The following is a 13,995-nucleotide window of genomic DNA, read 5'->3' as shown; positions in this document are numbered from 1 at the left end:
TTTGAACTCAAAAACAAAAATTGACATATTTGAGCCTACGTGCTTCCCTTAACCGAAAGTTCGTAATGTTGATCGTAAAGAAGTTTTTCATAGAGCTCGGTTGCAACGAAAGCGGCAGGTCACGTGAATGGAGAATGATGTAACCAGCCGGTCAGACGACCTGAATACACAATCCACTGTTGTGTGAGCAGAGTTGATTGACCGGCTTGCCAATACAGGGTGCCCCTGTCTCCTGAGACAAACAGGACCCGAGATTGGAATCCAGTTAATCAAAGTCTTCTTTCACATACTTATTTCTTATAGAGAGCCTCCATGGCTCTGGCGGCAGCACGCCGGCCTCTCACGTCTGAGTTCCGTGGTTCAAATCCCGGTCACTCAGATTTGTGCTTGACAACGCGGAGGCGGGACAGGTTTCTTCCGGGTACTGTCTATTATTTAATTTCATTTGTCAGTTAATAATTACTTTCTCCAGAGGAGTGCCACAGGTTTCGGCAGCCGGCACAGTTCCTATCCCTCGCCGCTAGATGGTGGCTTCATTCATTCCATTCCTGACCCGATTTAATTTAGAAACAGGCTGTGGATGTTCATGTTCATGTCTTATGGCTGCTGGTCACTAAAAAATTTCCGCAAGGACATTAACTATATAAAAATCGTGACGCCATGGTACTTAGCAACCGTGCAGGCTGTGGTGTGAAGTACTGATGGATGGCCATGACCGACAAGGAAACAGTATGCACGTGCCTCTTACTATTCGGTTCTGTTTTGATGGGGTTGTAAAACATAGTCAGAGTCCGACTGATTGGCTGAATGGTCAGCGTTGAGGCATTTGGTTCAGAGGGTCCCGGGTTCGATTCCCGGCCGGGATCAATTCTTCTGGCTTGGAGACTGGTTGTTTGTGTTTATCCCAATACTTTCCTCTTCATATTCACAAAACACACTACACTAGCAACCACCACAGAGCACGCAATAGTGATTACATCCTTCCATATAGGGTTGGCGTCAGGAAGGCCATTTGGCCGTAAAACAAGGCCAAATCAATATGTTACACCGTTCGCACCCGCGACCCCACAGGCGTATGAAAAGCGGTAGAAAAAGAAGGTAAAGCATAGTCAGAAGAGTTACAGGTCAAAATACTAAACACAAACCGCTCCCCCACGCCATTTTTGAGAAATATCGATTTAAATATTTCACTCTCATTGAAATAGACTGAAAGTTACACATATGTGTTAGAGAATGCTTAGTGCTTGTACGAGTGCTTCTGTCTCCCATTCCAGCGACCTGGGTTCAAGTTCCATCATTGACTTCCTTTCTTTCTCCGTGACATTTGTATTTTGTACTTTATTCTTTTCATGTAGCAGTAAGTTATTTGCAATTTTCATGTTAACGCACGTACGAATGTCATTGAGTTTGTTTTTAACATGGCGTTCATGCAATAAATTAAAAAGCAAAGCAAAATCATCTCCGTACAGGTCATGAAGGCCCTTGGAGGGGTGAAAGGTAAAGGCCTCCACCATTCGTAACCCCGGCACTTGATGGGGTAGAGTGGTTAGCTCTACGCCCGACCGCCTTTGCCCCCAGGAAGTAATCTGGTACTCATTTTTGGTCTAGGCTGAGTAAACCTCAGGGCCATATGCACGTCCGGGAGTGGAAATCTCGTTTCTTAAATTTTTCGACTTCCTGACGGGGATTCGAACCCACGTCCTTCCGGGCGAACCGAATAAATTACTAACAACCGTCCATATTCTAACACAAACAGTATTATGCGTGTTTTAGTGCATATAAACTAAAGCCAAATTATTACATCGATATTTCTCGAAAATGGCGGGGGTGTGCGTCTTAATATTTTGACTCGTAACTATTTTAACGCGGCTTCGCGGTGTAGGGGTAGCGTGTCTGACTCTTAGCGGGAGGCCCCCTGGCTCTGTTCCTGATCAGCTTAGGTTTTCTTCCCTAGACATGGGGGTTGGTTCGAGGTCCATTCAGCCTATGTGATTAAAATTGAGGAGCCATCTGACGATGAGATGGCGGTAAGATGCTGACCACACGACACCTCGTAATCTGCAGGACTTCGGGATGAGCAGCGGTGGATTGGTTGGCCAAGGGCCTTCGGGACTGTTGCGCCCTGGAGTTAATTTTGGTCTGGTTTGGTAACTCTTTCTACCATGCTCTATGACTCTACCAAAAATTAACTGAATCCCAGATGACACGTCTGTAGTGCTTCCTTGTGAGAGACATATTATCAAAGAGGGGCGTTAGAGTACAGAAGGTCGATGTGATCTTGCTGGCTGTGATGTGAAGTATTGATGGATGGCCATCTCAGTGAGCCTGTGTTTAGCAGAAATATTTCTGTGATTTTTCACGTTCTGATCTGTGAATGTGTAGATGTTACTAATTTTGAAAAATAGTGTAATAGTGTAAGTGTAGTAGTGTGATTAGCTGCCACCCCGGGAGGACCTGGTTCGATTCCCGGCTCTGCCACGAAACGGAACGGGGTCCACTCAGCCTCGGAATGTCAACTGAGTAGAGGTTGTTCGATTGCCACCTCGACGGTCCTCGAAGTGATTTTCCGTGGGTTTCCACTCCTTCAAGGAAATGCCGGAATGGTACCTAACTTAAGGCCACGGTCACTTCTATTCCTGTTCGTTGTCTATCTATTCGGATCTTCAATTCCCCTCCCACTTGGGCGAGGTACTGGTCCTCCTCCCCTTTTGTATGCCAGCCCCAAAGTCTCATACTCCGGGAGACTGCTCTTGAGGCGGTAGAGGTGAAATTCCTCGCTGAGTCCGAGGGAAAAACCAACCCTAGACGGTAAACAGATTAAGAAATAAAAGAAAGAAAGAAAGAAAGAAAGAAAGAAAGGAGGAAAGAAATTCATAAGAAAATGGCTTACTGTGTTCAAGCATACCACCCCGAAAATACCTCAGAGTAAAAGGGTTAAGGACTGAATCTTGTTATGACTGGTTCTGTAATATCTCTCCATTATTATTATTATTATTATTATTATTATTATTATTATTATTATTATTATTATTATTGTTATTATTATTATTATTATTATTATTATTATTATTATTATTATTATTATTATTATTATTATTATTACAAATACGGTTCGCGTTTCACTCATGTGTGCATGAAAGCAAACAGAAGTGCAGAAAGTACCACGCATTTATATGAAGCAAGAAGAGCACCTATTCCAAGAAAAAGATAAGTAGGCATGAAAGGAATTTACTCGCAATAGGCTACACTTTTATCGAACTAATTACTCCCTTTCATCTTCGAGTCCTTTCACCTGTAGGTCATTCACCTGATTGTGTACACGACGTTCTTCTTGCCGTAGGTCTGATTCATTAGGCAATCGCTAATATAATTGAGCAACAGTGCGTGGTGTACACACTAGCTCTAGATATTGAGAAACAAGAGTTCTAACCGCAGCTCTGGAATAGTGTACGTCACTACCAGAACAACTCTTCGCCTTGTATACTGCCCATACGTTAAATAATTATTGGTCAATCCCGCCGTCTAGGATTACCGAGCCGGGCTGTGTGGGTCTTTCTGGAATTAAGCACATCAGTTTCCTGAAACCGCTGTAACCATGGTAACCACTGTGCGCTTTCTTTCTGAGAATTATCAAGTGAACCCCCTTCTACATCAGTCCAGAATTAAAATCTTCCTTGAACTGGCCAGAAAACGAACCCAGGGCCTTGGAATAAGACACAGACCTGCTACCTCAACGCCATAGGGTGGATAATAATAATAATAATAATAATAATAATAATAATAATAATAATAATAATAATAAATTTACGAGGGAATCTGACACCTGGGCAATTGCCCTAAATGCAGATTGATTGATTGATTGATTGATATAATCTTCTTCAAATTATTATTATTATTATTATTATTCTTGTTTCCGAATTTGGCCGCCTATGGACCGCATTGAACTTAAGGCTTTCTCTTCTTCTTCTTCTTCTTCTTCTTCTTCTTCTCCCAGAACCTCTTCATTCTTTCACTTCTGATCTTCCTTTCTTTCTCAGATATGACCAGTTTGGGTCTACATTTTGGTGGTTTCTCCTGGAATGTTTTGATGCTGTCCACTCGACTTCTAAATTCTTTTCTGTTGTGAACCATATCCACTGTAAGTCCACTTTCTATTGCATCTCTTTTTACCTCTTCCACCCACTTTGTCGAAGCTCTTAGTCCAGTGATGAACCTGAATATTTTCTTAGTTAGCCATTTCTCATCCATTCTTTATAGATGCCCATAGAATTTTAGCCTTCGCTTTCGCATGGTGACAGTGATTTTTCCGGTGTATTTATAGAGGTCATCATTTTTTTCTATTCCTCCACTCCCCATCAGCATTTTTCTGTGGTCCTAAAATTTTCCTTAAGATTCTCCTCTCCTATTTTTCGAGATCTTAAAGTTCAACCTTTTTATTCATTGTATTATTATTATTATTATTATTATTATTATTATTATTATTATTATTATTATTATTATTATTATTATTATTATTATTATTATTATTATTTCCTGCAATCGTAATGCGTTTACCGTCCAGGATAGGTTTTCCCCCCGGACTCAGTGAGCGATCCCACCGCTACCGCCTCAAGGGCAGTGTCCTGGAGCTTCAGACTCTTGGTCGGGGAATACAACTGGGGAGAATGACCAGTGCCTCGCCCAGGCGGCCTCACCTGCTATGCGGAACAGCGACCTTGTGGCGCATGGGAATATCGGAAGGAAGAGGGAAGGAAGCAGCCGTTGCCTTAAGTGAGACCATCCCAACATTTGCCAGGAGAAGAAGTGGGAAATTATGGAAAACCATTTCGAGGGTGGCTGAGGTCGGAATCGAACCTTATCTACTCAGTTGACCTCCCGAGGCTGAGTGGACCCCGTTCCAGCCCTCGTACCACTTTTTAAATTTCGTGGCAGAGCCGGGAATCGAACCCGGGCCTCCGGGGGTGGCAGCTAATCAAGCTAACCACTACTCCACAGAGACGCAGATATTATTATTATTATTATGATTATTATTATTATTATTATTATTATTATTATTATTATTATTATTATTATTATTATTATTATTATTATTATTATTATTGATGCAGACGATTACTTTAGATGCTTGTATTCGATTAAGTGGGCCGATATTCGAATCCCAGTTTATTCAAAGGTTGAGCTTTAATCAGAGAAATTAAGATGGAACGCCGTCTTAAATCTCTGGTCAAAACACAAAACTGAGTCATTATATGGCTCAAACAACAGCCAGAAATAACAGCAAATAGCAGAAGAACGATTGAAGAAAACTAAGAATTTATTCGGTACAGAGGGGAGAGTCCGCCTCTGTGGTGTAGTGGTTAGCGTGATTAGCTGCCACCCCTGGAAGTCCGGGTTCGATTCTTTGCCACGAAATTTGAAAAGTGGTACGAGGGCTGGAACGGGGTCCACTCAGCCTCGGGAGGTCAACTGAGTAGAGGTGGGTTCGATTCCCACCTCAGCCATCCTGGAAGTGGTTTTCCGTGGTTTCCCACTTCTCCTCCAGGCGAATGCCGGGATTGTACCTAACTTAAAGCCACGGCCGCTTCCTTCCCTCTTCCTTGCCTATCCCTTCCAATCTTCCCATCCCTCCACAAGGCCCCTGTTCAGCATAGCAGGTGAGGCCGCCTGGGCGAGGTACTGGTCACTCTCCCCAGTTGTATCCCCCGACCAAGAGTCTGAAGCTCCAGGACACTGCCCTTGAGGCGGTAGAGGTGGGATCCCTCGCTGAGTCCGAGGGAAAAACCGAACCGGGAGGGTAAACAGATGATGATGATGATGATGATGATGACAGAGAGGAGAGCTGCACAGGCTTTAAGAACAGATCTTACGAACTTCTTGTTGGCCACAATCAGTTTAACGAGTTTGCTAAAAAGCAGACGAAAAGAGGCATTAAAATGCAATGCAAAACTGACCTTATTGGAATCGAACCGAGTATTAGCATGCAATACCAGTGTCAACATGGCACACTTCCAAAGTGTTTACCCGCCAGGATTGTGTAACCTGCAATGCAGAATTATCTGCTAATACAGTACTATTGACCTTTGCACTCATGTGTGCCGTGATGAAGTGTTTCCTAAGAATACCTGCCTAAAGTGCAGTATTAGAACTCACACACACTTTCACTACAATCTTGCGAGAAAGTACGAGCATTTTTTCTTGTTTTCTGTGTGTTGTAGTGGGTTCACTGAACCCGGTGAAACTCGCAATAGATCAGTCAGCGGTGAAAGGCTCAGTGCAAAAAGCGAACACGCTTAGTTTTGCGACACTCATTCTGCGTGAAATTGTACTTGTGTCATCATTGGCAAGCGTGTAGCATTAAAATTACACCTTCATATAATTAATTTACTCGCTCATTAATGAATCAATTTGTTCATTAGTTTAGTTAGTCCGCTTGCATGCAGGCGACAATTGGGCCTGTTTCAGAATTGATAGTAGAACTAGTTATTGGTTCAAAGTGGTTACAGGGAATAGAAAACGCTGTAATATTTCAGCCTTGTTTCTCATAGTTTATCATCTACTGAAAGATATAAAGTGGCAGGGAGGGGTTCCATTAGGTGTAAATGTAGTAAGCAGTTTGAACTTAAGGGAACGTGGTAGTGTGATAAGCTCAAAAATATCAATTTTCATTTTTGAGCTTTAAAAAATCTCCAATTTTTCCTGAAGAAATTGGTGTGTCAATTATTGTGCTGCAGTTATATTTGAGGCAATAAAATTAGATTTAAACATAATTCTTTCTTTCTTTCTTTCTTTCTTTCTTTCTTTCTTTCTTTCTTTCTTTCTTTCTTTCTTAATCTGTTTACCCTCCAGGGTTGGCTTTTCCCTCGGACTCAGTGAGGGATCCGACCTCTACCGCCTCAACGGCAGTGTCCTGGAGCTTCAGACTTTGGGCCGGGGAATACAACTGGGGAGGATGACCAGTGCCTCGCCCAGGCGGCCTCACCTGCTATGTTGAACAGGGGCCTTTCGGGGGATGGGAAGATTGGAAGGGATAGACAAGGAAGAGGGAAGGGAGCGGCCGTGCCGTAAGTTAGATACCATCCCGGCATTTGCCTGGAGGAGAAGTGGGAAACCACGGAAAACCACTTCCAGGATGGCTGAGGTGGGAATCGAACCCACCTCTACTCAACTGATCTCCCGAGGCTGAATGGACCCCGTTCCAGTCCTTGTACCACTTTTCAAATTTCGTGGCAGAGCCGGAAATCGAACCCGGGCCTCCGGGGGTGGCAGCTAATCACACTAACCACTACACCACAGAGGCGGACTTTAAACATAATTCTGCACGCTGAATGTCATTAGATGCCAGCTACCAGTCAAACATTGTTTTTGGAATTTTTTTGTAAGTGATAGTTTTTGAAATGTTATGGAACTTTTTCTCAGAAATTATCAGATCAATGTATTTGAAACTTTGTAGTCTCTTATATACTATACAGATCTGCTTGTGGAAGTAAATTTAATCAGATATCTTGATTAGTTCATGGAGGCCTGTTTGAAGAACACCGAAAATTTTACAGAAAAATTCCGTTTTCAACCAGAATATTAAAATAAAAAACAATTTCTCACAATAAGATAATAATTTTACTTCATCCGCTCAAACAAGGTTTAAATATTATGCATGCAAAGTTTTTTCGATCTGGTTTGAGTACTTTCTCAGAAAAGGGTACATCAGTTGACGGAATATTTAACAATAATTTTTAAAGTAAGGTTCATTCTTACAATATATGAAACATATTCATATTCTACCCAAATAACGATTAATGTATTCTCAATATAGCAAAAGAACATTCAAGGAAATACCTCTTTCAGTTTCTGAGATATGTAACTAAACATGTGGAGTTACATTTTGCTATCATCTCACACTTCCCGGTTCTCTAGTAGTCTGTGCTGAATGAAAGTCTGCAGTCTGATATCTTAGAACTTGAAGGTGGGTCCACCGATTATGATATGAAAATTAGCATGTCCAAGACTATTGTGATATTAGTAGGGATGAAACCTTCGAGAATTGAATGTCAGGTTGGGAACACAGAGCTGGAACAGGGAGATCATTTCAAGTATTTAGCATGTGTGTTCTCCCAGGTTGGTGAAATGAAATGGTGTATGGCTTTTAGTGATGGGAGAGTCCCATAGGCGCGTCGTAGGATGGAATGATGATGAAGAAAACACATACACCCAGCGCCCGTGCCTGCGAAATTAACCAATGATAGTTAAAATATCTGACCCTGCCGTGAATCGAACCCCTGTGAGACCAAAGGTCAACACACTAACCATTTAGCCACTGAGCCGGACTCCCAGGTTGGTGCAGCAAAGCTAATGATGTGAGCCCGCAGTTGCAAGTCAACGGAAGAAAGAAGTCAGCTCCCGGACGAAAATATCTTTACATCAGACTAGATTTGCTGTAGTGAAGCGAAAACTGGATGGACTTTGGATATCTTCTTCATAACTTAGAAATAACAGAAATGAAAGTAGCGAGAATGATGAGTGGTAGAAACAGGTGGGAACAATGGCAGGGTGGTACTCGGAATGAGGAGATAAAGGCTAAGTTAGGAATGAACTCGATGGATGAAGCTGTACGCATAAACTGGCTTCGGTGGTGGGGTCATGTGAGGTGAACGGAGGAGGATAATGGACTCTGTAATCGAGGGTAAGAGAAGTAGAGGGAGACGAAGACGACGATTGTTAGACACATTTTCTAATTATTTAAAGATAAAAGGTATAGAACTAAACGCTCGTTACAAATGGAGGATTATAGATATGTTTAGTGAATTCACAGAGGCTTGCAGACTGAATGGTGAAAGGCAAAACAAGTTACAATGAAGATTCATTTATTTATTTACTAGAAACCTCAGCAAATTCTAGAAGAGTTCTTCAACACGGAAGCAGTGAAGATCGATTTCTGGAGAGGGATTAACTACTGAACAAATTACGTCACATATGAACCAATCAATGATATGCATTTAGGGCTGTCACCCAGGTTTCAGATTCACTATCCGTTGTTTACGTAGCCTTTCCTTAAAAGTTTTCATTAACTTGGAAATTTATCGAACATTTCACTTGATACATTATTCCAGTTTCTTATTTGTTGATTTTCAACTTTATCTTTCCTACTTTTAAAAACTCCACTCAAGCGTATTCGTCTACTTATGTCATTCCACGCCATCTCTCCACTGACAGCTCGAAACATACCACTTAGTCGAGCAGCTCGTCTCCTTACTCACACGTCTTCCTAGCCCAAAGTTTGCAACATTGTAACACTACCCCCTTGCCGGAAATCACCCAGAACAAATCGAGCTGTTTTCCTTTGGATTTTTTCCAGTTCTTGAATCAAGTAGTTCTGGTGTGGATCCCATACACTCTCTTTGGCATGCAGGGGTTCCACGAGAAGTTTGGCCTAACCAGCGGATTTCACACTCCACATTGCTCACGATACCATCTAATTATGTCAACAGAACGCAACCACTTAGAAAATTTGCTGAAGGCTGGCGAAAGCATTTCTATTATAACTTATACCATATATTTTATGTATTCAAGTATGCACATCGTGCTTGATGATTTGAGTGCGGGTTTTTAGGCAGTAAGAGGTTAGAATTCAAATTTACTGTAGCGAGTAACAAGTATACTCAAGTGTGCATAAACAGTAGGGATACGGCCCATCAAAACCCCGTAAATGTATGCTACTATCGGTACATTATGAAAGAGCGGGCTTGCTTGCACAACGATTACGTTATGAGCTTTGCATAAACAGTAGGGGTACGGCCCATCATAACCCCGAGAATGTATGCTACTATCGGTACATTATGAAAGAGTGGGCTTGCCAGCACAACGATTATGTTATGAGCTTTGCATAAACAGTAGGGGTACGGCCCATCAAAACCCCGTGAATGTATGCTACTATCGGTACATTATGAAAGAGCGGGCTTGCTTGCACAACGATTACGTTATGAGCTTTGCATAAATAGTAGGGGTACGGCCCATCATAACCCCGAGAATGTATGCTACTATCGGTACATTATGAAAGAGTGGGCTTGCCAGCAGAACGATTATGTTATGAGCTTTGCATAAACAGTAGGGGTACGACCCATCATAATCCCGAGAATGTATACTACTATCGGTACATTATGAAAGAGCGGGCTTGCTTGCACAACGATTATGTTATGAGCTTTGCATAAACAGTAGGGGTACGACCCATCAAAACCCCGAGAATGTATGCTACTATCGTTTCATTATGAAAGAGCGGGCTTGCCAGCACAAATATGATGTTATGAGTTTTGCATAAATAGTAGGGGTAAGGCCCATCAGCATCCCTGGAGTATATGTTACTCCCATTACTTCATGGAAGGAGTGGGCTGGACGACACTTGCTACTAACCAAATTAATTAGTATTCTAAGGTATTACTGCCTAAAAATCAGTTTTTATTAATAACAGTATTCGTAAATAAATTGATTATCACTTTCTCTAGTACTTTCAAAATCGATGTAACCGTATAGCAAAGTGTTAATTCTTTCCTCAAAATTCAGTCAACATTACACACTCAAAATGAAAACGTTTTAAAGTTATAATTCCTTGACATATACTTACGTATCTGTGTATCTTTCGCTAGGACTGTGTGCAGGCATCCTACGAACAGGAGCGATGATATCCTTAAAAGATGGTGCGCCATTTCTAGGAGTTAAGCTGAGGAGAAGAAGAATAAGAAATGCATTTAAGTACTTCACATAAAAATTTATTGAATACTTTATGTCATCACCCATGGATATATTGAGATGCAGAGCAAGAATCATGTTGTGGAGGAGTCCATACATGTATTTATTTATTTATTTATTTATTTATTTATTTATTTATTTATTTATTTATTTATTTATTTATTTATTTATTTATTTATTTATTATTTATTTATAAGGGGGAGAAGTTAGGGTCTTAGCTCTCTCGTACACTTAACCACATATACTATTTTAGAATTTTGGTGCACTAATTTTAAATATCATGGTAATCAGTCACAATGAAAAATGACCATGTCATTCAAATAAGAAGTAATGAAAATTCACAGACTGTTTACAGTCATTTTACCGGGTCCGGAATGGAATGGAATGAATGATGTCCCACCTAGCGGCGAGGATAGGAATTGTGCCGGCTGCCGAGGCCTGTCGTACTCCACTGGAGCAATGATTAATGAATGACAGATGAAATGAAATGATATTGGAGAGTGTTGCTGGAATCATAGATGACAGGGAAAACCGGAGTACCCGGAGAAAAACCTGTCCCGCCTCCGCTTTGGCCAGTACAAATCTCACGTTGAGTGACCGGGATTTGAATCACGGAACACAGCGGTGAGAGGCCAACGCGCTGCCGCCTGAGCAACGGAGGCTTTAGTTGTGTCTAGGTTACTTTGGAGTACAGATGCAGGATTTAGCAGATGAAAAATGGACATGTACGCTTTCTATAATGATGGCTGAATTAAAATCAGTGTTTTGTAGCACATTGTTTACTCAGATAAATTGGACACACTGTGTCGTTCTACAATAATAAAATCATTTGAATGGTGACAGGCAATCGAAATCATCGTCTGTCAGTTTCCACTGAAAAAGGTCTTTGTAGTTCCCTGGAATGTCACTTCTAGACACTTTAGGTCATTCTTCTTGTTCCCGTGAATAGGAACTGGCCACTCCCCTTACTCGAGATTCATCTGAGAGTCCTCAATTCTCATACCATGCAGTAAGGTTCAGAATGCCATTAGTCCCTACCAGAATGATAGTGAACTTGTCGTGACGTTTAGGTGCCTTTACGATGATTGCTTTACGTAATAAATTCTATCAGGTATTTTAATGAAACGGACGTCCGGCTCCGTGGCTAAATGGTTAGCGTGCTGGCCATTGCCTACAGGGGTCCCGGGTTCGATTCCCGGCAGGGTCGGGAATTTTAACCATCATTGGTTAATTTCGCTGGCACGGGAGCTGGGTGATATGCGTCGTCTTAATCCTCATCATGACGTGCAGGACGCCTACGGGCATAAAATCAAAAGACCTGCACCCGGCGATCCGAACAAATCCTCGGACACTCCCGGCACTAAAAACCATACGCCATTTCATTTCAATGAAAGGGGGGACATCTCTATCACAGGCATTGAATGAGTGCCCTTGCATAGGAAAGTAATGGTGAATGGTGACCTGTGCCCTATGTTAAATGACTTGCAAACCACAACTTAAATATCAGTAGAGCCCGGAATTTTATGCATTAATAGGTTAGAATGCACACTTACTGAAGCGAAAAGCAAGTATAGTCTACCTTCACAAAGACTATGCTATGGGGTTTGCAGCATTAGGGGTGCGGCCCATCAGAACCCCTATAATTTATGTTACTCTTTCTACATCATGGAAGAGCGGGTGACCGACAATTCCTACTAACCGAATTAGTTTGCAATCTAACCTATTACCGCATGAAAATCCGGGCTTTAAATATCAGCATGTTACTGGCTGTATAAATGCCGTTTCTTTTATGAAATTGTGGACCAAGACGAGAAGAATGTTAATCTGCAATAATTTAAAAAATCGACAATTCGGACATGTGTCCTTTCTGAAATGAGTGATTCAATTGTAGACGGCGGTGAGTGAAAGAGGTCCACTGAATAACCTACCTAATCAGTGATTTTAGTGCCCTCAGCGGCCATAAGTTTGTCCGAGACACAGTTCTCACTTCTGATTTCAAACTTCATGGTCTAGCAGTGTGGTCTGTTGGCAAATTGCTGTCGCTGCACAACGCAGCAACAGTTTCGGCTCTTCACTTGTTTGTTTGGTGTTGTTTATCAAAAGCACGTGTGTTTGATGGCGTTTGTTTTGATAGTGGATCAGACATTCATTCAGACTGCCTCGTACTACTAAAGTATTTGTTAGTGTTAGTGATCAGCAGGCCGATAGTGAAAGTGCAAATAGTGTTGATAATGATGTACCATGAGAGGTGTAGAGACCGCATGAGGGTGCTGAGGGCATTAGCCATTGAACCAGGTCAAAACATGCTAGAAATTTGTAATGAAGTTGATACGTTGAGAATCAGAAAATCAGACCTGCAAGCTGAGATTTTCATCAATAACAGAAGAAGGTAAAGAGATCATGTGAAGTTGCAGAAATCGATCCAGATGGTCCAGAACATGGGCCAAAAATGCACCGAGATATTCTTCACCTTTGTTTCAATTTATCCCTAAACTTAAACAACCTGGAAACCTGGAAAATTTAACATTGTGAAGATAGGTGTACAACCTCCCCTTAAAATATGACAATCCTTTGGACCTAAACGGATGTGTTAACTGTTTTCCGCTGAGACGAATGACATCCGAGAAAATCACATTCCGTTCTTTGAACTTTGAAATGACTGTCCATGAAAACATCTTCAGGCAATGGACTGAATAACTTTCAGTTGCTTCAGACACTCTCGAAGGTCGAACCCATTCTAGTTATGCAAACGTTTCCACACATCAGTATGGCGAGTTTCAGTTTTACGAGACGTGAAATAAAAATCCACGGCCTGTTTCCAGTTATTTGACCGGGTCGGGAATGAAATAAATCCATCCCCCATCTAGCGGCGAGGATAGGAATTGTGCCGGCTGCCGAAGCCTGTCGCACTCCTCTGGGGCAATGATTAATTAATGCCATATTGAATTATATTGGAGAGTTTTGCTGGAATGAAAGGTGACAGGGAAAACCGGAGTAACCGGAGGAAAACCTGTCCCGCCTCCGCTTTTTTCAGCACAAATCTCACATGCGATCGGGATTGGAACCACGGAATCCAGCGGTGAGAGACCGGCTAGTTGCCGCCTGAGGCACGGAGGCTCTTGACGAGAAATAATAATTGATAAACTGCAGTCGAGGATTTGGGATCAGTCAAGCAGAACGATCTCGACATTTGGCAGGGCTGATGATTGAGTCATCATTCTACAGTCTGGTTTGATGCAGCAGTCCATGCCACCCTAA

General features: G+C 41.9%; 1 protein-coding gene across 1 annotated transcript in view; it reads right to left on the bottom strand.

Annotated features, from left to right (window-relative positions):
- The window catches only part of LOC136885296 (protein takeout), a 49,177-nt gene that overhangs the window by 28,336 nt on the left and 6,846 nt on the right, over positions 1–13,995 (bottom strand). The window contains exon 2 of the mRNA XM_067157806.2: positions 10,613–10,708. Within this exon, the coding sequence (XP_067013907.1) occupies positions 10,613–10,694 (82 nt within the window). The 5' untranslated portion in view covers positions 10,695–10,708. The remainder of the gene's footprint in view (positions 1–10,612; positions 10,709–13,995) is intronic.

The sequence above is a fragment of the Anabrus simplex genome, chromosome 14 (genome assembly GCF_040414725.1).
Source record: "Anabrus simplex isolate iqAnaSimp1 chromosome 14, ASM4041472v1, whole genome shotgun sequence".
Taxonomy (NCBI): Eukaryota; Metazoa; Arthropoda; class Insecta; order Orthoptera; family Tettigoniidae; genus Anabrus; species Anabrus simplex.
This window is presented reverse-complemented; position numbering and strand designations above follow the sequence as displayed.